General features: G+C 49.5%; 1 protein-coding gene across 1 annotated transcript in view; it reads left to right on the top strand.

Moving 5' to 3' along the window:
* The window catches only part of LOC119093985 (DBH-like monooxygenase protein 1), a 31,478-nt gene extending 16,664 nt beyond the window's left edge, over positions 1 to 14,814 (top strand). Inside the window, exons 8-15 of the mRNA XM_037217029.1 lie at positions 3,349 to 3,515; positions 8,595 to 8,712; positions 10,053 to 10,177; positions 11,279 to 11,430; positions 11,916 to 11,988; positions 12,281 to 12,404; positions 12,727 to 12,878; positions 13,537 to 14,814. Coding sequence (XP_037072924.1) covers positions 3,349 to 3,515; positions 8,595 to 8,712; positions 10,053 to 10,177; positions 11,279 to 11,430; positions 11,916 to 11,988; positions 12,281 to 12,404; positions 12,727 to 12,878; positions 13,537 to 13,692 — 1,067 coding nt within the window. The 3' untranslated portion in view covers positions 13,693 to 14,814. The remainder of the gene's footprint in view (positions 1 to 3,348; positions 3,516 to 8,594; positions 8,713 to 10,052; positions 10,178 to 11,278; positions 11,431 to 11,915; positions 11,989 to 12,280; positions 12,405 to 12,726; positions 12,879 to 13,536) is intronic.
* The last annotated feature ends 10,449 nt before the right edge of the window (positions 14,815 to 25,263 follow it).

Raw genomic sequence — 25,263 nt, 5'->3', positions numbered from 1 at the left:
CGCTGCAGACCGCATCACAACTGCCCTCGCGCGTCAAAACGGCTCGCGGCTCTCCGCCACGTACGTAATGAGGCTAAATAGAACCTGCACCTCTCGGTCCATTCGGGCACAAACAGCTCTCCTCACGTGCGCGCCGGTAGGCTGCGCGTGCGTCTCTGAAGCAGATGCGCAGCGCTAATCCTTGGGGCCGGCCAGCTGCGTCTAGAAATGAAACCAAAATCGCGCTCTGAAACTGTCATAAGTGTCCTGTGAATGTTCCGAAACCTCGAAGTTAAGCTTACTGGTATTTGATCCCGCCTGCCTGAAACGCATTTGCATCCGCTTCGTTTAACCTCGATCTTCATTGTGGTGATTTAGGAAAGTTTTCTCTGCCCAGGCCATCAATGATCAGTGAACCGCATTTGTAGACTATCAAGAAACTAAACATTGGTAACCTCACCGCCCCTCCCACCTCCGCCGCCACTCGAGATCTTACGGCCCGCCGGTGGGGCCGCTTTGGCGCGTTCCGGGAGAGACTCGTGCGAGTACCGTGAGCTGAATCGTGCCGTTTGATCCGCCATCTGCAGCAATCGGCATAATGAGATCCAAAGGGAGACAAGCGAGCAGGGTCCAGGTAAAGTGTAACCTTGCATAATGACCGTAGCAACTGGGAGCAGGGAGGGACCGCCGATCCGAGCGGACGCGACAGCTGATCAGCTAGACGAGTTTTTGCTTAAGTTGGCCGTTGTTTTCAATTGTTCGTGTCGCTGCCGAAATAACGGCACGAGGACCAGCTGTTGTTTAGCGACACGTCTCGCTCAAGTCGGGGTTTGCGCGTCTGTGGTTTCGCCTGTTATTTGAGAGATGCTGGGACGCACAGTCTTCGTCATGCGGAACTCAGCGGCCTGTAAATCACATGGTCTGTGTGTCCGCATACTGAAGGCCGACTCCTCAGCTATCGTGACGTCATCATTCACATTGTCAACTCCCGCTTGCCTATTCAGATATCCCCGGCGCTTGGAAACATTCGCCTGGTCCATCCCATTTTCAAGGCCTGCAAGTCATCTGACCCGTCCAATTTCTGTCCGCTATCCCTCGTTCCTATCGTCGCCAAAGTGGTCGAGCGAGTCGTCCTACGGCAGCTTTACCGTTACCTATCCTACAGCCATCTCCTTGCATCCACCCACCACGATTTCCGTTCCCGTCACTCGACGGAGACTGCGCTAGTGTCTGTCTCCGATCACATTCTTGGCGCCAGCAATAGGGAGAGGTCTCACTATTGTGCCTTACTAATCTAAATAAATGTGATGACGTCATTTATCGCCAGATTTTTATTCAGAAGCTACGGATGCATGGTGTTGAGAACTCCTGGTTTGCCGCCTATCTTCAGGGGCACACCCAGAGTGTGTGCCTGAATGATGGATCCAGACGCAGGGTGACGTCACGCCCGCTTGCCGACAACATGGAGGACTTCCAAGTATCAGTACTAGGCCCACTCTTTCAGCAGTTTTCTCGAATGACCTTTTTTGTACGCATAAAAGGACAGGCGTCTTTTTAATATGCAGATGACATCCCGGTTTTGGTGCGCGTTCCGAAGGACGACCTTGGGGGACTTATCTCCCGCATGGAGGCATCGCTCGCGTCACTCAGCTGCTGGTTCCGTTCGCATGCCATTAAAATGAACGCGGCCAAAACGCATGTCATCACTTTAGGCGGTCGTCAAAATTTACGTGCTCCTCCGGACTTGACTTCTAGACTTCTAGACTCTTCCGGACTTCCAGACAGTAACTTTTCGTGACGTCGCGCTGCGGCCGTTTGCGGGGCTGAGGAGCCCAAGTGTCGTCTTTTACAGCGACCTGTCCTGGGATGCATACGTGTCTGCGCTCAGCCACCGGCATGTGGGCGTGCTGATAGGCCTGTCCCACTGCGCCACACGCCTCCTTCCAGATGGCGCGATCAAAACCCTGGTGACGGCGGTAGTGCTCACTCGGGTCAGATATTGTCTCACGGTCTATGGCAATGGCACACATAAAACTTTAATAATTTTTTTTAAATCCTAAGCTTTGCTGCCAGAGTGATTTTTGGCCGACGTAAATTTAGCCCTGTGTCTCACCTGCGTGAAACCCTTCGATGGATATCGCTCCAACACATGGCGGAGTTTCAGGCATTCACCCAAGCCCATAAGGTAATACTGCACGGCGAGCCTGATGTGCTAAGGCCCATGTTTGTGTTAAACCGCGTCACACGTGCCCGACCCACTCGGCAGGACAGCTTCTACGCCTCCTTAGGTCGAGAACCGAGGCCGGTAGGAGACGTTTTGAATAACACGCGCCAGCATTGCATAACGCACTGCCAGCCGGCATCAAGCAACTAATACAGCAGCGTTTCGTACACTCGTTGAGAGCGTACCTGTCCGAACGCTAATGCTGTTGGTAACCGATGAATGGGTGTCGGTGCGTGACATGTTTTTTGTTGTCTTTTTACCTGCATGTTCTTATCACATTGCACATTGGACATGGGGCAGAAATAGCCACGCTCCGTGGTGGATGGTCCTATGGACGTAACACATACATACATACATGCATGCATGCATGAATGCATACACGCATGCACACATACATACATACATACATACATGCATGCATGAATACACACATGCACACACATGCAAGCATACATACACACTCACACGCATGTGTGCAGCATATATGCATACAAATGCGGCACACGTGCATGCAGCATCTGTGCATACAAATATACATATAAACGAACATTCGTGCATGACTTAGTACACCGGAGCTTTGGCGACCGCCAGGGCCTAGGAGCCTGGCCTTGGTGGCTATTGCATCGGTCGCGCACACGCTGTAATGTCGAGTGTTGCTTTTTCTTCGTACTCCGGCTGTGAAGAACCGCGTTGTCCAGCCCCCTTACAGGTGGATGATGCTGTTCACGTGCAGTTAAGTGTTGTTTCAGTACCATGCAGTGTAGTTGCATTGCCTCTCAGATGAACAAAACATCTACCTACCACGTGACTGCATAATATGCTATTCATTGTCGGAGTATGTCGAAAGTAACAACAAGCAAAATTTCTGCAACGTCATTTATAGCCTCGCATATTGCTCAAATTGGATGGATGTCAACTGTTAGTAGACTTCTGCCTTCTGCATACTAGGAAGGACTTCCGATGCGGCTAAACCCTAGTTGCATGGGTTATCAAAGGTGACAGGCTCCATTTACTTCACTCATTTTTGTCTTCTCTTCACCTCTTTTCGTGGACATCTTTGATCCGCCTAAGACAAGTGTCGTCTTCTTTTATCGCCCAGACGTGTTGGCCGCGACGTTTGGTCAGTGTTCGGCGCTGCCTCGCAGGTTTGAAGGACAGCAGCGGCATCGAGATGTTCTTCACACGCTCGCTTCGCCCGGTGGAGGCGGGCATCCTGTCTGTGGGGCACTCGGTTACGTCCACCCAGCTGATCCCTCCCGGACAAAAGAACTTCATCACGGCCTCAGTGTGTGCCGGAACCTGCACGGAGAAGGTGGGTGCGTCAGAGCGCCAGCTCGCCCATCTCGCAGGCCATCCAGGCAAAGAAGCGATGTGTGGGAGAAAAAGCAGAAGAAGCCATATGCCGTAAACGACGCATGCAAATGCCACAGAGGGTGCGTTCATCACGGATGAGGTAATTGTTCGAGCTATCGTCCCCGCCTTTTGTGTTGGTATGAACGCGACACTGCGGCCAACTAGCAATCCAACCGTCATCAGGTGATATGGAGTCCTTAGAAGCCCGTCCTTAGAAGGACTGGCTGGTGTTTGGCTTTCACCCATGTATGTGTCACAACTGAGTGCGTTCATCTGTATGGTTTCGGGGGGCGGGCCTGAGCCCCTCATTGCTGAGGTAACCCACACGCTCCCCAGTGCTCCCCACCCCTCCCCAGTACTCCCACCCCTCCCCGCAGTACTCCCCACCCCTCCCCAGTAATCCCCACCCCTCCCAGTAATCCCCACCCCTCCCCAGTAATCCCCACCCCTCCCCAGTACTCCCCACCCTCCCCAGTACTCCCCACCCCTCCCCAGTACTCCCCACCCCTCCCCAGTAATCCCCACCCCTCCCCAGTAATCCCCACCCCTCCCCAGTACTCCCCACCTCTCCTCAGTACTCCTCTAAGTCCCCTCATTACATATGAGCAAAGAGGGAATGCTGGCTCGATGAAATGCAGAACACATTTTTAGTTATTGGTACACTAATACCGAGGCACATCCCTGCTGTTATTGTGTTCAGTTTGTACCAATTCTGTCCGGTTGGTACCTTATTTGTTTTAGCATACCAACATCGGCTTATGTTAGCTCAGTCTGCGAATGTTTGACAATTTCTCACATGACAATGCCTGGATTGGTATAAAGAACAATGGACTGCCAAATTTTCCTCCTTTAAAAGTACAAGGTGCTTCAGATAATACTTACGCTATGTTTCCCTCAACATCGCAAAGTGTACCTAGTAGCACCTCCGTGACTGTCGCGTTATTCGACTGCCAACTGAATGGCAAGCACGGAGACAAGAGCAGTCATCAGTGATTCCGAGCCCATCAAATCGTGATAATAAAAGGTGCCAGTTAAGAGCAAGGAAGAACCAGTTTTACTTTTAAACAAAAATCGACATTATGGCCGTGAACTAAGAAATATACCATGGGCCCTCGTCCGTACACGTCAGACCACGCCATTCCACATAAAACTGTCTTTTGCACCCCCGGTCACCTTCAATTAACGATAAACGACGGCTATTGTCGATAGCAATTAAACGAATTACTAAATGTTTTTTCTATGAATTTATATAATGGATTTCTATGAATTTCTATGAATTTCTATGAATTTCTATGAATTTCTATGAATTTCTATGAATTTCTATGAATTTCTATAAATTTCTATGAGTTTATATATTTATATGAATTAATGCACATAGACTGAAGAGCAACAATTTAAACTACCTTAACTGCCAGGTTCCATCATTTAAACTAATAGGTTTTAAAAAAATGTAGCCTTACAACACTTTGAACTGGGAAGTCGTTCCTTGGCAGCAAAACAAGTTTAAAAGTGTGCGGAAAAATTAAAGTCTGAGCGGCGGTTTAAGCCAGCCTGATCGGCCAAGCCCTCTCCCCTCCCACCGGAATCCAGAAAGTGACACCGCTGGTTACAACCCAAATTTTTTCCTTGGGTCTTCAAATTGCGAGCAGAAGAGCCTGACAATCAGAAGACCCTGTTTGGAATCTCATGAACTACAAGGAGAGTACTTGGATTGCGACGCGCGCATGGCTGACAACCAAATACCATTCAGTAAATACTCTAAAGACTCCATAACACTTGATAACGGCCCGAGGGCTGACCGGCTGAAACGCAGAGTATGTAACAGCCCACACCAGACGGGGGCGATGATCCGAACAACTACTCCATCCGTTTAACGAATGCTTCATCTCAATCCTGCCGTAAAGCCAGGTGCATTCATGCACATGTCTGCTTCCTCCAGTGCGAAACAGCATTTATAATTTGCGTGTCATTTCTGTCTTTGGTGCCAAAGGCAAAAGTGACGCCAAAGGCGTTACTTTTGTCTTTTGCTCTATCTACCTTCTCTTCCACTCCGTCTATCTCGCCCCGTGGCGTACTCGGCACCTGCCCCGCACCGTCTCTCTGTCATTCGCGCCTTATCTCTTCAGGTATTGTCCTGGTAACTCTCCCGTAATTGTTTATTATTCAAAGTCTTTTGGATACACATTTTACGCACTTTATTTTCTCATCCGGCATGCCCTTAGATACAGTGTTTTTTTCCCACCCACACGCTCACTGGACACATTGTGGTTGCGAAGGCACGTGATAAGTAAAAAGTGCTAGTAGATGTTTGGAAATCGTGATTAAGAAGCACTCATGCACACAGTGACGTGGTCATCAGTAGGCAGAATGCTAACCGTATTTCTTTGACCTTGAGCCGACGGTTCAGAATTAATGATGGCAAAATATCATTGTCTTAATGATTCATGAAGCAGTGAGCCGTCGGTGGCTGGCAGGTAATGTGGTCGCACACAACATTAATCATTTCGCAAATGTGCTGCAGCCTTCGATCACCGCAATTATAGAGGTGCTTCATGTTGAAAAGACTTTTGGCCGAGCTCCGTCGCATTGCTGGAAAATAATCAATGCATAATTGAAGCACTGAGCAGCGATGCGGCTGAATTAATCACCATGCTTGCCGTCCGCCTGGATTCCGTTATATAACATGCTTCCTGCCGAGGGCGGCACATAACTGTTTGCCAAGACGAAGCATTTTACATTTATTAGCACGAAATCGCGGACTGAGTGCAGGCAGCTATTTGCCACCGAGCCTTGGTGAACACTCGTCCTCTGGAGCAAAAAAAGGCATTTTCACAGTGTGGGGCGGATCCAGGCAGAATGGATGTGGGGGGGGGGGGGGCATGGGACCATAAACCTCTCCTTTGGGCCCCAGAGAGATCCATAGGCTCCGAAGAGACCCATAATCGGCCAAATAAGTGCAGCTTTTTAACACAAAACGCAACGAAATTGAGCATCTTTGGGTTCCCAGGCGACCAAGAACAGTTGCCAGCGAAAGAGAAGGGCAACAGGAAGACAAAAAAGGAAATAAAAATGCTTCAGCGGTTGAAAAACTGTTAGTTGGGAGTTTTAAGCCTTATTACGCGATTCAGGGGCCCTACGCTGTTTCCGGGAGACCTATATGCTCACTTGCAGCATGATTCCGACCGTTAGGGAGCCTTCCGCATTGTCCTCGATTCCCTTGCATTTGCTGCGAAGGCTCTGCATTGTCGCTGGACTCTTTCTGCTGGTGTGCCGGGGAGCACTTGTCAATCAGGGGCCTTCCACGGTTTCTTTCCATTCGTCAGAAGGGCTCTGTATGCTATAGCTGTGGCCTCATTTGTTAACCTGCCAGGGTATCCTGGGTTGCTCAGGGGCCCTTCGCGTCGGTCTCGGTTAACTTACTGACACCCTGGGATATGCTCATGTACCCTCGACATTGGTCTACGGCGCTTCCAATTTTCTGTCGGTTGCGTAGGGCGCTACACTCTTGTCGAGGCCCATCTGTTAATCTGTTTGGGCATACTCGGTTGCTCGGGCCCTCCAAATTGGATTTTGGATACTTTGTTTTGGAATGGGGGCCTTTACACACTTGTCGGGGCCCATCTGTTAACATGCTCGGGCGCTCTGGATTGTTTGGGGCCCTGCACATTGGGTATTTTTATGTGGCGCCTCACGTTCATGTCGGGGGCCATCTGATGTTCTCCTCGAGTACACTCGATCTTTCGGGGGGCCCTCCACGCTGGGTCTTGACACTTTTTATTTGAATGGGGCACTACGCTCCTGTCAGGGGTCTATCTGATAACCTGCTCGGCACATTCGATCGTTCGGGGACCCTCTTCATTGGGTCTTGAGTGCTCCCGTTTTGAGTAAAGGGCCCTACGCACTTGTCGGAGCACCCCCCCCCCCCCCTCCCTGTTCGCCTCCTCTGCAGCACTGGACTGTTCGGTGCCCTGCATTTTGGGTCTTGGTGTTAAAATTAAGGGTCCTACGCTCCTATCGGGGCCATCTGATATGTACGCTATTCTGCTGCCGCTACACTGCTACTCGGGTACACTCCATCTTTTGGAACCCTCCGCACTAGATTTTGGGTACTTTTTTAATGGAGGGCTCTATCTCATTTGTGGAGAACTCTCCACTCCTATCGAGGCTCTTTCTGTTAACCTGCCAGGGCACTCTCAATCACACAGGGGTATTAATTAATGGTCTTGGGCAATTACCTATGCTCAGAGGGTCCAACGGCCCACCACGTTGATCATAGGCTCTTTTCTTTTGCCCTGAGGACCCTATACTTATTGACGGGAGTCTATTTCTTGGGCTGCTGCTGCACCCATGATCGCCCAGGTTCCATCCCTATTGGCCTTTGTACTTCAGCCTTAAAGCAGTAGTTGAATATGCGCCGATGAATTTTTACGCGTAACTGTCGGACGTAATTTTAGGTGTCGCCGACTTCGTGTGAGTCATTCCCCGTTGGCTATTGAATGTGTGACACTTAGTCTACTTGTGCATCACGCTTTTAAAATATTTTAAATGCTAGGGTATTTTGGATTCCTTTATAACAAAGGAAAAAAATCGCGTTAGTCGTCAGCCATCAGTTGATTACATCGCCCAGCCGGCTAGCCACAAACTTGCCAGGAACCAAGTCCGTACTTGGTTTTGATGGTATTTGGCAGCCAGCTTGAGTTTATGTAGCCTGTTTTTCCGAAACACTTGGCCTCAGAATCCCAGGATTGAGCATGAACTGTATAAAATGAATGAGCTCTCCATATATGTGTATGCGTAGAGCTTTATAAGACTACGCACGTTGAGATGGGTTCCCGTATTTATTGAATATATATATATATATATATATATATATATATATATATATATATATATATATATATATATATGCATGGCTCAACGCAACGTGTCACGCGTCGCCACCAAACAGACCAAAAAGAATGCCAGCGACATCAGATCCAACGTGACCGGCACGCAAAGCTGTTCGTGCTTTGAAGCCAGTCGCTGTCATGTCTTTCAGCACCTGCCCATCGAAGGTGTGCAGATCCACTCTGTCCTGCTGCACGCGCATCTGGCGGGCAGGACTCTCAACTTGCGCCACGTCAGGAATGGCCGGGAGCTGCCGTCCGTCGCCCACGGTGAGACGCTGGGTGGGAGGCAGCACTCACGGCTAGACGCTGGGTGGAAGGCAGCGCTCATGCTGAGACGCTGGATGGGTGGCAGCGCTCATGCTGAGACGCTGGATGGGTGGCAGCGCTCACGGTGAGACGCTGGGAGGGAGGCAGCGCTCACGGTGAGACGCTGCGAGGGAGCCAGCGCTCACGACGAGACGCTGGGTGGGAAGCAACGCTCACGGTGAGACGCTGGGTGGGAGGCAGCGCTCACGGTGAGACGTTGGGTGGGAGGCAGCGCTCATGCTGAGGTGCTGGATGGGTGGCGGCGCTCACGGTGAGACGCTGGGCGGGAGGCAGCGCTCACGGTGAGACGCTGGGTGGGAGGCAGCGCTCACGCTGAGACGCTGGGAGAGAGGCGGCGCTCACGGTGAGACGCTGGGTGGGAAGCAACGCTCATGCTGAGGTGCTGGATGGGTGGCGGCGCTCACGGTGAGACGCTGGGCGGGAGGCGACGCTCACGGTGAGACGCTGGGAGAGAGGCAGCGCTCACGCTGAGACGCTGGGAGAGAGGCAGCGCTCACGCTGAGACGCTGGGAGAGAGGCAGCGCTCACGGTGAGACGCTGGGTGGGAGGCAGCGCTCCCGCCGGATGTTGCCGTTCTTGCTGGTCCGTCGCGGGGACCTTTCACCGACGAGCAGGGCGAGATCTGGGGGGGATAACCACTGCGCCACCTTGACGTTTAGGTCCTGAGAGCCTCCGAACTGCGTGCAGGGTTTAACGTTTAGTAGGCGGGTGGCTAGCCAGACGCACGAAAAAAAACGGCTATCCAGTTGGGCGCATGGCAAATCTGCTGTTCAAGCTGTATGTATTGATGGTCTTATAAAAAATGATACAAATGCCACGTATCTTTTCAAAAACAGACACATTACATAGCCTATGTCAACAACTCATTCGATATCAGCCATCTCGTGGCCTCTTCTGCTGAAGGTGTGAGAACAATGTTCATCAAAGCTGCGTCTGATACTCACAATTTGTTTTAGTCGTGGCTGCCTACCTTAAGGTAATCCATCAAACGGTGAGCATTATTGGCGACAAAATAAACTAAAAAGCCAACCTCCAAGAAGAATTCGTGCAATCGATGGCTTTGACTTTTGTATTTTCCGGCAATCTCCAGCGGTTACATGTTAAAACGCTGCTTATTTTCAGAACCAATGCACGTGGGATGGTGTCTGGCAGGCCAGCGATTGTCATTTTTGCATATGATAGTGAACATTTCAAAGGCAGGCGTCCATCCGCTAATGTCTCTCCAAACTTAACTTTTGCTGACAGCGGGCAGGTGCCTCACACGCCTCGGCACGTTGCAGACTGGACCTACGACTTCAACTTTCAGCAGAGTCGCATAATGAGCCAAAAGGTGCGGATCCTGCCTGGCGACACACTTCTCTTGGATTGCGGGTACAACACGGAGGACCGCACCAACGTCACCATGGTGAGCATCATGTCTGACTTATGACTGGCATTCGATGATCCGGCGCCAAATCCCTCGTCCGCCACGTCATTCGCTTGAGCGCTCCGCCGTACCGTGTCGTCGTAACACTGAACCGTGACGTTCTGCCGTGGCGTGCCCAACTCCTTCTCAAGCGGCGTTGTAGTATTCCACCGTTGTGTTTGGATATTTTTTTTTGCCTGTCCGCCCTCAATGAATAGATATGATGCTGCCCCCTCTGGTCTCCACAGCACAATAACGTCCACACTGAAATAAAAGTGAAAGTCGAGGTACCCCTTGCTACAAGATGTTGAGAACAAGTCATCGGCACAAGGAGTTTAACACTGGGAGCGTCTGTAATGTACGGCGGTAGCCAGCTGACCTAACTGCTGGTAGTATTACCTTACTGGTTTATTGCCTACATTACTACCAATTGGTAATGACCTAACACAGCTGCCACCTACCGGTGACTACCGGCGCAACTCTGGTAGTGCATGTGTGATGGTTCGCAGTCACTGGGTGCCAGACGGAAATAAGTAAAAACAGTCGTCCTACGTATGGTCATTGGCAATCCATGAATACCATCGTCCAGGTTAGCATAGATTGCAAATCAACGTTTGCTTACACCACACCGCGTGGTCAGGCGCAAGACAAGGCCTAGAGATCTCATCCGAAGCAACCGCCACCTTTGCCATCAAGCAACCAAGCGATCTTGTTGTCAGCTTGATGGCAAAGGAGCCGACGTAGTCGTTTGCAACCATCTCATTGCATAATGTACATATGTAATAGATTGGTGAGCATGTGCGGATCGTAGAACGCCATTTGTGGCCTCCTGACTTACTTAAGTGGGGAGAGACACATGTGCACACTGTATGAGTAAACAAATTACTTCTCTGTGATCCCTAACAACAGCGTAAAACGTTATGAAATCATCTTAGCGAAGGACGGAACATCCTGTGACGTCACCATGCCATTATGCAAGACAATATTCTGTGATGTCACCGTGTCATTACACAAGACAACACCATGCCGTTTCCTGTGACGTTCCACCTTTGATTCGACGTGCCATTCGCCACGGCGCTCTGTCTTGCTCGCTGCGTACAGGGTGGATTCGCCACCCGGAACGAGATGTGCCTGGCGTTCCTGACGTACTACCCGCGGACGCACCTGCACGGCTGTGGCAGTTACCCTCACGTGGGCCACTATCTGAAGGACCTGGGCGTGCGAGCGGTGGAGGTCACTGGCCTGGAGCTGCCGTAAGTACACCTGTTGCGCGCGGAGCTCGTCTTCTTGCTGGTTTCTTGCACGTGCAGCTGCATTTAAGGTCGCAAGGTGTAAGATGAGTTAAGGCAGTAGTACTACCTTATTCCTCGAGAAAAAAACAGGAGAATGGAGATATAGTTGGGTTGATATTTCGGCAACATGCGTTCATCGAAACAATAGCAAGTCTTCTGCTATGGTTTCAATGAAGCCATGTTGCCGAAATATCAACCCAACTATATCTCCATTCTCCTGGTTTCCTCCGAGGAATGAGGCTAAAACTTCTGCCTTATCTATGTGAATAATGTTCCTCGCTGACGCACTGAACAGCTCGCGTAAAGCTTGCGTGAGGTCGCCGAACTCTCGGCGGGGGGCATATACTCAAATCTTGGACGTCTCACGACCGAAAAGGTTTCCTTGCTGACATGCGTGTGGATCTCGCACTGCCTCGTCGGACTTCCAAAGTGAGCCACTGTTTCAGCCCGGTCAGCGGAGGGGACGTCTGGACCGTCGGCGGGTTCAAATACAAAGCGGATGGCGCCAACCAGCTTATGGTAAGAGTGAAGGTACTCCCTGGGCTAAACTATTGATGTTCGTTGAGTTGAAAATATTCGTATGCTGACTGACTGTCTTCAGACCTTCAGAATTAGACGCTCCTCCAACAAGCGTTAGTCGTCTACTTGGCCAGACTACGTCACACAGAAGCCCGTCCGTCATATGTGAAATAACGGCCAGAATGCCCGGCCAATGTGACCGTGGTCCCTGATGTAATCCGCCCCTTAAGCCACGTGGGAAAAAGTGGGTAACTGCCTCCCACTCACAGGGCCCGAACATCGACGTTTTCAGGCTTTGAAAAACGAGACGGAAGACGAAGAGAATATCGGATCGGCGACTAATGCCTCCGCCGAGGGGTCTCGCGACGATTGGTTCAATAAAGCCCAGCTTAGTACCATGAAGGTGTCAGTGGAAGGTACGCGCACGTGATGAGAAGACGGCAACTGATGCAACGGAATGGTTTCTACACATGTTTGTAAATGATGCAACTTCTGACAACTTACGCATTGCGGGACTGTGGCTATAATGCGACTGCCTATTGCTCGCGCATCATATGAGGTGTACCCGTAATGCATTGCTAGCTCTTTGGATCTTAACCAGAACGCAAGCACGCATTAATCACGCCTTGTGCGGCCGCACTTCATGTTACGTTGACAGTCTGGGAAGACCAGAAATAACTAGGACAGAGCACGTTTGGCGCTGTGCCCCCGTGACACGAGTAAGGTGTGACCTCACAGGCTCGCCGACCGTCACCCTGTACGAGTACCTGACTCAGATGAGCTGGGGACAGCCAGCTGTGGATGCCCTGCAGGCGCAGGTCAACGGTGGCCAAGTCTTCCATCGGTGTCAAAACGATAAACTGGTCTTACAGAGCGACTACAGAGAAGAGGTAAGCCAGCTGCTGAAGCACATCAAGGCATGTCAAGTAAGCGTACCATGAAAGCTGGCATGTCGCGCCGTACGTAATTCTCCTTGAGAGATATCGTTGACCGCATCAAGGCCCGCGAATACAGAGGGATACGTGCACAACGTCTATGTACCGTCTTCACTCCCTCCGATTGGCAGCTCTTGTAGCAGGAACGCAACAGCTCACACGGAACAATGTTGATGCTCACTCGCAGCGAGGCCCGACCTTCCCTGCTGGCGCTCGGGTCACGGCCCGAATCAACAAACATAGAGGGCAGCACTAGCCAAGACCCCAGCAGTTTGCGTGTTAAAAGCGTTGATATCAGGGGAAATCGGGAAAAGAACTTTCTAACTAACTGAATAACAAACCACGCATTGCGTTAATGTACAGTCAATGGAGTGTCCTACCTCGTCTGAACTTGAACAAACATGTATCGCCCTTTTTTTGCAGGCAGCAAGCTTAGCTGCAGAATAATACTGCGCTTCTCCTGATATATGGGGTGGAGGCTGCGATGAATCGTTGGCGATCAGCTCCCCGTGGGAGATCCACACCTGAGACAAAACAGTCGCATACGGCTCTTTGGACGGTTCCGTGCTCGTTCTCGTCATCTGCCTAATGCCCGTGCTTCCTCCGTCCACAGCACGCGGGACCGTTTTCGTACCCTGAGTTCGAGCCTCTGGTGGCGGAGGCGACCGCGTGCCCGCAGGGACGCACGAGCGGGGCAGCCGGCCGGCACAGCCTTCTGAGCCTAGTCTCGCTTACTGTAGTCACCACTGCCAGCCGTCTGCTTCTCTGAGAAAAGTCAGGCGGGATGATACCGAAAGGGAGAGGAGTATTCAGAGTATCTGAGATACCCGGGGGGAAACGCAACTGACCGGGAGAAGCAGCAGAAGAACGCGGAAGGAATGGGACGAACGCTTCCAGAAATGAGGATGGGACTTTCGACAGGATTTCAGGTAGCCTGGCGGTGCCGCTACCTCTCCGCCAGCCCTGCGCGCAAACGTTTTTCTGCAATTTTGGCTTAGTTGGAGGAAGGGTTTAATTTCCTCTTTTTAACGTGACATCCCGTGCGTGTATACATCATACCTCCGATGTGAAATGAACTTCATGTACGCAAGAAAGACCTTCAGCTTCTGTTGTTTTTCGGCGCTTTGAGTTCAAAGTCCTCCTGCTCAGTTATCGACCGTCAGTATACCATGGTGCGCTGGTTAAACATGATTATCCGTCTAGCTGAAAAGACGAGCACGCTCAATCTAACCGATGTTTTGTCTATCACGCACTTTACCCAGCATCCCCAGGTACTTTGAAGGTCGAGCACTTATCGTCAGACCTCCAGACTCATGCTGAAAGTGTCTTCATATTGTTGTCTGTTTGTACTTTCTGCTGCCATTAAAACTGCAACGGTCCAGTGACATAGCATAGGCAATGTCCCATTTCTCAGAGGCTTTAAACAAGCTGCTTCAGTGACGGCTAGAAGCCATCAGCAACCCCGAGAAACCTGTATTGGTCTCGCCTGTCCGTCTCTTGGACGTCATCTGGCTAGCGCAAAAGCATGAACATCAGCGGCGTTAGTACCGAACTGACCAAAGTGAGATCGGTTCTGTGGATTAGGTTAAGGTACACCTGGGAGGTGCTTGGTGTGTATTTGCTACCCGTGTCACGTGACTCAGGTCGTAATATTATTCTTATTTTACTTCGATACCCGTTACCTGTCTTAGTGTAAATAGTTGTATTTGAGGAGCCTTGTTTAGCTGTGCTACTAAAGCACCCACTAACGAAGGTTCCGACCGGTGCCGGTTTGACAATAGTCTATGAGGTCTATAGCGACTGTAAATAGATGTCATACGTTTGTGGCATGATACTCTGTAGCTAGCACGAGAAGTTTCAGGGCTAATACATTGGATCGAGCTAACAGTCAGCTGACTTTCAAATAAAAGGATGATGACGATATTTGAATTCAGGGACGCCTCAACTGCAGCACCCGTCTGCGCCCCTAAATGTGTCAAGGGATAATTACGCGTCTAGCTTATCCGTGGTTTTAGGGGCGTGGACTTATTTTGCTGGGGTAGGCTCTACATAGTGCAAGTAACGCGGAGTCAGTAATCATTAAACAGGTGAGTATATGGCTCTAAAACCGATGTCATTCATAAAAGACTCAACAACCTTGACGTCAACGGTAGGATTCGCGCCTATGAATGAGAGGGAACGCCCGGACAATCCGCGACGTGTGCTGCAGCCAAAGTAGCGCCGACGCTCATCAGCAGACTGGCGACACTGAACCAACGCGTGAGCAACTGACAGCGAGTGGTCACATTGCGGACGCGTGGGGGCTTGACCTCCTGATAGAAGAAAGCTATGTGCTCCGCAAGAATGGCCGATACGGAGACGTCAAAAAAGGACCTCTTCTCTTGTGAGAAGAGGTCCTTTGGAAGAGGAGAAGAGGTCCAAGAGAGAAGAAAAGGTGAGAATTTGCCCACTCGCCAACCTTTTCTTTTACAGCACGAAGTCTGTTTTTCCCATTACCTTCAGATTCCACGCTCACCCGGTCCCAGGTCTACTGCCAATTTTCCCTCAAACAAGGGGCAGCAGCTGCTTGAAATCGCGGAACGGTACGTAAGCTGAACGGGGTCGCCGGCCAGTTGCTCCCTCCTTGGCAACAGCATCAGCTGTATCGTTGTCAGCCAGTCCGATGTACCCCGGCACCCAGACAAAGACCACCGACCGTCCAGCCCGCTCAGACGCCGCCGTCCGCTGCAAGACTCCGCTTACTAGAGAATGCTCAGTTTTCAGATATTTCAGATATATAAACTTGGATCGGGGAACCCACCACCACACCGCTACGACAACACCCGGCCAATCTCGTTAACCACTTCTGCTGTGTTGGTAACAGTGGTGTTACCTATGGCTAGGCATGGGAATGGACTAGAGGGGCACTAACCAGAAATTATGCGAATGCGCCTTCATACTTGCGTCAAGTAAGTAAAATTATTAATACTTGTCACGTAGTCCTGTCATGAACAGCGCTTAGCCTGACCCACACACAGCGCTTGCCTGACCTGACCTGACCCACTGCGCTCGGACTCGCTTGACCAAAATAAGGTTATCCGTGGAAGACAATTTGAAACGTCTGAATGTTCTTTTTCTGCTTAAAACGGCTGCTTTACATAGCTTTAATCACCAAGGCGCCGGCAGCCGCCGTGGTTTTGAAGACTTCATTGGGATGGATTCTCCGGCTGCCTGAACGATAACAGAATTGACGTGATCTATAGGACATGTAGTCCAATCTCCGAATGAGGGGCAAACACCCGGCGGTAAACGCAGGACCAGTTGCCTCGTCGGAGGTTCCATCTCGGCGGCCGGATACCTGGGTGGGCAGCATTAAGAGCCAGCCAGACGGGAAAGGATCGTTGCCTAGCGGAGATCCATCAACAAGCCGAGAAAACTGGCTGTTAAGTGTTGGCGCACACACTGAAAGATCGATAGTAGAAGTGCTAGGTGACGACAGTGAAACGTAGCAGTCCAGTGTTTAAACCACACAGACTGTTCCTGTTGAGGAGACGCTCAAGCCTCCTTCCCCTACTGTTGGTAAGATCACAACCCCACGTCGAGTTATGCGAGTTAAAATCACCAAGAACCAAAAACGATGAAGGCGGCTGGTTGAAGGTGGATTCCAGCGATGAACCAATCGAGACCTCCGTTGGTGGCAGGTGCATGGAGCAACCGGTCGCCTGAACTACCCCCTAGGTCAACAGCTACGGCGACAGCCCGCGGTACAGCACGAAGAGCGAGCTCAGCGCGGGGCAAGCTGTCATGGACTGGAACGGCAGCACCACCATGGGCGATCGTGCACAACCTCACGCCATCTCTGAACATGCGGTTTGCATTTTATGGCTTGCTCGTTGTTGGAAGAAAGCTTTGTTTCTTGCCAGCACGCTATCATGGGGATAAGGGAGAGCGGGAGCCGCTGCAGGTCGGTGACGTCGGTCCTAAGCCCGCGAATGTTCCGTTGTAACATTGAGAACGACGTGGTGGGTCCCAGTCGCCAATCAAGAAAAAGTCACTAACTTAAAAGTGGGGCTCGGCTCCAGCCCAAACGGCTGCACATCGCGCCGTACGGCGTCGGCAGATGCAGACCGAGCCCTGAGCAGGACCTTTGAGGTCCCAACGTCCGTGGAAGACAACGGCCACGGTGGTCCCGTTTTGAGCCCCGGCCTTGGGCGAGGAACGACGCTATGCACGGAGCAAGTGCATTAGCGGCCCCCGGCGGAGAACCCGGGGGCGGACCCATCACAACCACCGGAGGCAGTGTAAGCACTGGAGGAAGGGGGGAGTGGTAGCTGGCGCAGGAGTGCAAGACCCTGGGTGCGCTGCACGAGCAGCACGTCCATGCGCCCCCAGGTCCAGCCCGTCGGGTCGGCCTGCCAACCTGCCCCCGGAGGGCGCTGTGACCGGGGGGGGGGGGGGAGGTGACGGTCGGCCGGTGAACTTGCCCCGGTGCGAGGAAAGCCCCCGCTACCCTTCGAGGTCCACCACGCGTCCTCCCATTCGCCAGAGGAGGACGGCATAGGCTTCACAGGTGGTGGAACCTGCGGAGGAGCGTCTACGCCACCGCAACAGGCGCGTTGGTGCCGCGCGCTGCGGCGGCTGCGGAACGGACTGCCGCGTTTGCACCACGAATGCAGGCAGTGGGTGCCTGGGGTCCTAGTCCTGACGCGATCACTTAGATAAAATCGCCTACTGCCATGTTTTTAAAAGCGTCGAGGCCATACGAGGTCAGCACTTTACTGGTTTCAAAAGATACCGGTGGGGGTCCCACCGATGAGACTGGTTATCTTGGGCAGCCTTTCAGACTTTAAGCTGATATATAACCTCTTTTCACAGAAATAGAAATAACGCTTAGTTATATAAATGTCACTCAAACATGTATTAGAGTTCGATGCTTAACGGGAGTATTCCACATTTATATGAAGTTTTTAACTAAAACAGCCATCGTAAAGACTTTTCAGTACAGCTCACAGCCCTGTCCTTGAAACCTAAATCCGTCTATTTCCTGAGCTACACACCCACAAAATGGGGAGCGTTTTCCGGGGAGAGTGTTTTAAGGTCACCCATGGTCATCATAAGGTCATCATAAGGTCATCATGACGTCCTAATAACGCTATTCGAATCTTGCCATTGAACAAGTCATGCGGCGATCAAGGCCGAGAAGAGTTATAATGGCCGAGCCGTTTACATCTGGCGTTCACGAGCACAATTTCCAGATATAACGGCCGTCATTTGGCCCTCAATGTTAGGCAAGGCACAATGGCGTTTTCAAACAATGACGCATCGAGGAGCATATGTGCCAAGGAGATGAATTGTGTTGTCTACAGCAGTCTCCTCTATACAAAGTTTTCCGATAGTGATCAGCAACTTTTTTCGTTGCATCTGATGCTTGCTTCACCACATTTAAATGTGGAACATTTCCTTTAACAGCCAAAGTACTTAGAAATGTTAGCAGCCGCCAACTTTTCTGCAATATGACCTGCAAAGTTTGCAAGCAGTGGAGCACAGAAGCCCGCACATGGACTTCATTGTGTTATTTAACGTATTCGTTTTGAAATCAAACCAGGAAGCTATTGTAAATTAAGCATTCGTAATTCAATCATTCAAGCAAGCACAAATCACCATCTTATTAGCCGTTTTGTGATTTGTGATTGATGATATTAGCCGTTTTGAAGACGGCATCTCACGCCCATGAATCCTTTTTCAAAAGGTAAGTGATAACGACGTCGTCTGACTCTGTCCAATGCTCGTCTGTACATCGCCATAAACACCTTATCGTGAGGAGAGGTTTAAGACGCGATCGGGTGGGGGGTCAATTTGGCCCCTCGCCCCGAAGGTTTTTCCAGAATGGTTTCCAAACGGCGTGGTGCAGCCGCACCAAATTTTGCATAGCTGTAGACAATTGAATAGCAGAACGTTTGATGTCACAAATTTAGATGTACCTTGTAAGGTCACTGATTTATGGGAGGTCAAAATCAGGCTATAGTTTCAGCGATTCAGTCAATTTCTAGGAAATCGTTCAATATAATGCAACAATGAAGTGTTAGACGAAGCCACGCATCTCTGAAATGCTTTCTTAGGCGACACAAATATTAAATGAGCAAATAACGTTGACATAAGATCAGGTATAGCGGTGAGACCAAGGTCAAAACCAGCCTGTTTTACTTCTCTAGGGCTTGCTGTATGGGATAGCTTTTGCTGCTCATTTCGAATCTATTGATAGCAGGAACCGTATTATACATCTTCCATGGACTTATTAGAGGTAAACATACGCCATTGACGTAAAATGACCCAGGTCAACATATTGTTTTTAGAAACATACTGCCTAGCATAATCTTTTGTCGCTTATCCAAATGAAACATTCAGAGCAGACTTGTATGATTTTGGTCATCATGACCCTCAGAAGGTCAAGCAAGGTCACTGACTCAAACTGAGCACGTGACCTTGTGCCTAAAAACAGCTATCTAGGTTTCGAGGGGACTTTAGAGACCAGCCTGGGATTTGACATTGTTTGACCTTTTTGACCCCAAGATCATGACCTAAGAACCATAAAATTGGACCTAAATGAGTTCACGTACAGGTCAATACGTTCTGTGAATTTGGTGTCTCTGACTCTGTTAATTCTCGAGATCTCAGGGGGGGGGGGGGCAAACTGACCCTCCCACCCGCGCGAGGGGCATTTAGCCGGCCACCCGGGCGCGTGTAAAGGATCGACAAAATAGCATGCTATGCTCCTTTCTTTTGGCGATCTGGTCTAAGGTATTCTGCATAGATAAAACAGTAGTAATAGCCCTATTCCTCCGAGAAAACCAGGAGAATGAAGAAAAAGATTGGTTGATATTTCGACAACTTGCCTTGATCGAAACAATAGCAGAAGCGAATTCAAAATTCCCTGCCCATAATCCTACTCGATTTCTCATATTTTTTTTCACAGCAAGCAACAGTTTTAAAGGACGTCAGTATTCAGCGGAGCATGCAAGGAGAGATTGACAACCATTACTACGATACAGTGCATGTCCAACTAAGAATTAGAATGCGTGAAAATGCGTGTACGTGCAAAAGAATTCAGGCAAAAAGACGTCACGCATCACGCTCCATTCAGACACGCAAGCGAGTTGAAGCAAACAGGCATCACACATCGCGCAACAATTATGTATGCAAGCGATTTCAACTGAACAGGTATCACGCTTCACGCGTCAGACAAAACTTACACATGTAAACGATTTGAAGCTAGCACACCACACAGGAAGGCACACATCGCACATATATCACACAAAGGGACATATTATAATTCTCGGATATGCACTGCATTGTGGTATTGGCTAGTATTCACTCTTCGCTCATCGTTTAATTCCCGGAGTGTTGGTGTCCTGTAAGACCTGTGCTTTGCTGTTTAAGGAAAACATCTGAAAAATCGAGGAGGTTCATTGGCAGGCAATTTTGAATTCACTTCTGCTATTATTTCAATAAAAGCATGTTGTCGAAATATCAACCAATCTATTTCTTCATTCTCCTGGTTTTTTCTCCGAGGAACTTAAGGCTATTACTTAACTTAATAACCTTCCTAAGGCTATTACCACTGTCTAATCTATGTGAATAATGCTCGTCACAGATGCACTGAAGAACTTATCAAAATACTTTGTATCAATCTTCAATACAATATAGCTGGTGGACGTCAGAACTATATGGTTTGCAGTTCAAAACGCACAAAAATTGCTGAGAACCAATCTCTTGACCATGAGATACCTCAAAAAGAGCAAACAAAAAGGTCTGAACCCTTTAAAAGCATATCGATAGTTCCAAGCATGGGGATGCGCTCCGTTGCCGTCAGCATCACAAAAAATGACGTTTCCAAACCTCTGTTGCGAATTCTAACGCCAGTGTAATCCTGTGACTGGTCGGAGGAAGTGGTGTGGTCACAATTTCAAACTCCGTGAAATCACGGTTGCCATGGTCATAGGCCCCGGGGCATCGAGAGCAAAACTCATACTCAGCGCTGTTTTTGCTTCCGTCGGAAGTGCGCAGATGCCGGTGTTATTAGAGCTAATTTAAACTGACTGGACGGTATGAAAACTGGTTGATCTAACACGCAATATTGCGGATAACCTCAAACATGATATCGACAAAGACCATTAGTAGTCAGCTGTCGATCTCCACGAAGTTTTTTGTTTTGAGCGCTCATTTTGTTTGTCATTCTCATCGTCATTGTCTGGCACAGCGACGTGATGCTGTTTCATGACCTTGTTAACCGAAATCATAAAGGTAAGGCCTGTGATGAAACACCAGTGTGAGCGTAAGCATCGGGAATCTGCCAAAATCTGCTTAGAAGTGCTGGCCCAGGTAAGTTTAACAATGGGATGACGTTGCCTGGGTGTCGTTTGAGGGAATATTACAGGATTAGCACTGTGGCGGTGAACTGAATACTGCCTGCTTCAAACATTGTCCTGTTTGGGTGTTCATTGTCACGTGGTGTGGTCGAAAACCAAAACGACTGACCACCACCTTAGCTATCTCGGACGTGACGTAACGTGACGTAACGTGACGTCATTTGAAAATATATTGAACGTAACAAATCGGCAGAGCTTTTCACCAGGCGCGATTGACGAACATGTGTGACACAGAGTTCGGTAATGCGGCTCCGGACCTGCCTGTTTTTGCACCCAGAGATGGACATTGTCCTACTCGTCAGCGACGTTGTAATCCCGAGGCCGCCAAGCCTGTCCACGGCTGCTACCTGAGCTACGGGTGTCCGTGTGCCACTGGACGTCGCCCACCCGGCTTCATGCCCCTGACGCCAGTCACATGACGCAAGGCGACGTGGCTGTCCGGCTTACCCCACATGGCGAGAGCTCCTGGCTCCGGGACGCGGTCCACTTCCGTCACTTCCCACCGCCAACGGCCTGCAAGAGCTGCTCTTCGATCCCGAAGTGGTGTTCTTTTGGTGTCCGCGACAGTAAGAGCTATCACGGACCGAGCCACCGACCAGTCTGCCCGCCAAACCTCTGATCGAGCTGCTGCCTATTCGCTGATCACACTGCTGTAGATGCGAGCCCCCCGCGAACAGCCCTGTGCGGCACAACATCATGAACGCGACACACAAGTTGCCTGAGGCATCATGTTTTGGGATGCGGCGTCAAAATGTGTCGGGCTCCGTGTCGGGCCATGCGACAGAAACACGAATATTACACCCATAGCGATCTTAAGGCCAGTGAGTTAGTATAAGCCGTTCAACGATGGAGTAGTTTTAACTGAATGCTACCGCCTTTTAAAATGTACAACATCGAAGTGGCAAGAACTTGTTCCGACTAAGTCAGTCCTGAATGCATATTTCGAGCCCGGTCTTATTACGTTTTAATACTGGCAAACTGGTTAGCCGAACGGACCGAGTCGCCCTGGTGCACTGTGATGCACTGACGTGCGGCGATGCTGTCAAAGATGATGACGCATGTCAGCAAAAAGTCATGTCCCTGTTCCCGAGATTTATTTCTGGGATCTGGACCAGTTCCTGGTTCCTGGTACCGGAAGCAGGAAAACCCAGGAACCAGTTCAGGAAAAATGCGAAACTCGAGCAAAAACCAGGATCCAGCACTGAAGTGAGCTTTGGGACCAGAAAAAGACAGGACTAAGCTTTAAACAAAGCAGCTGACAGACTCGGTGAGAACCAAGACCTGGCCTTGAGTATGCAGAGAAGTTCAGCAAGAAGCAAGGCCTGGCCTTGGGTATGCAGAGGAGTCCAGCGAGCACCAAGACCTGGCCTTGAGCATGTAAAGGAGTCCAGCAAGAACCAAGACCTGGCCCTGGGTATGCAGAGGGGTCCAACAAGAACCAAGACCCGCTTGGAGTTGTGTCGACAGATCCACCGGGAGGAAACGTTTATCCAAGAATATGGCCAGAGATACCCAGGAGCCCAGAGCCAGCCTGGAGCTATAATGGGGTTCCAGCAACAACCAAGACGTAGCGTAAACGCAAACGCACCAATGAGAAACATGATCTCGCCCGGACGTGTTGTTGAAAACGAATACGCATTCACTAGACGAGCTTACGGTTTGCACTGCGCACATGTTGATATTAAAGAGTTTCAGATATATCAAATAGTTTTCAGAATATCAAGGAGTTTTCAGCACGTTTCCAGATAAAACGGCTTGAATTGGTTGTCAGCCAACGTTGTGCATGGTATGACGACGTAATCAAACCGTGGCTCATTGCGGAACATATTGGCTTAGCAAAGAATCGTGCTGTCTAGAACAGTTTTTCCACTTGAAAAGCATGCCAGTTGTTATAAGTCGGCTTGTTATATCATATCTGCTGCTTGCTTCAATATCTTTAAATGTGAAACATTCCCTTCAAGCAAAATGGTCTGCGAGCAAGTGGAGGCATGCTATTTTACATACGCTCTTTATACGATACGAGCATTGGCTTCCAAATTTCTGCCTACAAACCTTTGCACACGGATTTCTACTGTCCAAAATGTAAACCTGACATACATGCTTACCAACAACGTTTGCTAATGCAAATGTCATGTCATTTGCTTACCAACAATGCTGTACGAACGTTTTGAACACATGCCTATTATTTGCAAATGTTTGCCCTGAAACCCGCCCAAACACCAGGGCGATGGACGAGCGTTCGCAGCTCCATCTTAGGCAAGCTTTTACCGCCGTCTGGTGGTGCATACAAAACCCAGCTATTGCTATCAAGCGCCCCCACGGTACAGGCAACCTAGGTGGACCAGTAATCAAACCATGAGACGAAGACGAAATACTGAAGTGAGATGTTCAAAAAGAAAATTTCTCCTTTATCTTACGTTAAAATCGCAGGAAGCCAAACGTGTTTTGCTGAGGTGCGTAGGAACACATGGTGACTGAAACCACTTAACGCAATGAAAACTTGCATCTTCATGACCTTGCGTAGTAAATCTGAAAATTACAAGCTTGAAAACTGAAAACTTGCAAAGTAAATTGGATAGGCAGACAGGTTTTTTATAACCATGTGATCTATGTTTGTCACATGTTTGCCATTGATCTGATCATTGTGAAAAAAATATGCATGATGTCTTGAGTAGCGAATAACTGCAGCTAGCCATTTTACACATACCTCCGCAAACGTTTTCATCGAAAGCGTGTTGGTCGAAAACTCCTAAAATCTATTGCTTTCAAAGTACATACGGTTGAGTTTTATGGCATTAATTTTCATCGCATTTGGGTAAAGCAAATAAACAAGACTTTTGAGCTCAGTTTCCAAAGCAGCTAATGTCCGCAAGTTGCGCTGTACCACCATAAGCGGGCAGCTGTGCGTCGTCGGTCTGTAGGGCCGCCGTAAAGTTGTCTGTATGCTGGTTCATCTCATTGGATGGGATGGAACACATCAAACGGCTCAAGCTTCCATCGTGGTAGACACCTGCCAACACCACACATAGGAGTTAAATTATCTAGACAATGTTAATAACGTAATATTTAATTCGCTCATCCATTTCCGCAATGAACCACATTAGAATATTTTGTACAATCCAAGAACCTTAACAAAGTAATTTAACCAGAGTCCAGCCCCACGCGCCCGTAGTACCATATGATCGATCAATATAGTAAGGACAACATCGGTTAACGCGCGCCCGGGTGGCCGGTTGGATTATACCGAATAATATCGGTGACAGGTCTAGTCGGCTTTGTCAGGCAGAACTGATTTAGTATCAGCTCAGGTTGTTGTCTGAAATGTTTCCTTCACTATTTTGTCGTTAATTTGGTCTATTTTGATATTAGTTACTTAGGATGATCGAGGAATATTAGTTTGTGATGTTGAATCTCATCGAGGTCTGTTGGTCTATGCCCCTAACGCGACTTTAAATTACGGGGCGAATCACTGGAAACGACCGCGTGGAGTACGTCGGCAAGGAACGTCAAAGGAGTATTCCACATTTTCATGGGGTTTTAAACTTGAAGATCACCTTGTGCAGTTCACAGCCATACCCTTCTAAAGGCCTAAAACCCCCTAGTTTCTGACCTATACGCCTGCGAGGATGTGCAGACGATTTTGTGGTGACTAGTTCAAGGTCACCCAGCCATTCATGACACCCCGGCACTATGGTGTCAGAGTGGTCACCATGGGGTCACCATGATAGCGTCGGTTAAATCCTACCATTCCATTAGCCATGCGACGATCAAGGCCAACAAACTATAATCGTCGAGCCGTTTATATCTGGCCTTCTTTAGCACTATTTTTGGATGTGACGGTCGTCGATTGGTTATCAATAAACGTTATGCAATGCACGATGACGTAATCACACAATGACCTAATGAGGAGTGTGTTTACTAAGCAAAGTCATTGT

Source organism: Pollicipes pollicipes, unplaced genomic scaffold, assembly GCF_011947565.3.
Source record: "Pollicipes pollicipes isolate AB1234 unplaced genomic scaffold, Ppol_2.1 Scaffold_4002;HRSCAF=4701_pilon_pilon_pilon, whole genome shotgun sequence".
Classification (NCBI taxonomy): Eukaryota; Metazoa; Arthropoda; class Thecostraca; order Pollicipedomorpha; family Pollicipedidae; genus Pollicipes; species Pollicipes pollicipes.
The sequence above is the reverse complement of the archived record's forward strand: the minus strand, read 5'-3'. Positions and strand labels throughout refer to the sequence as shown.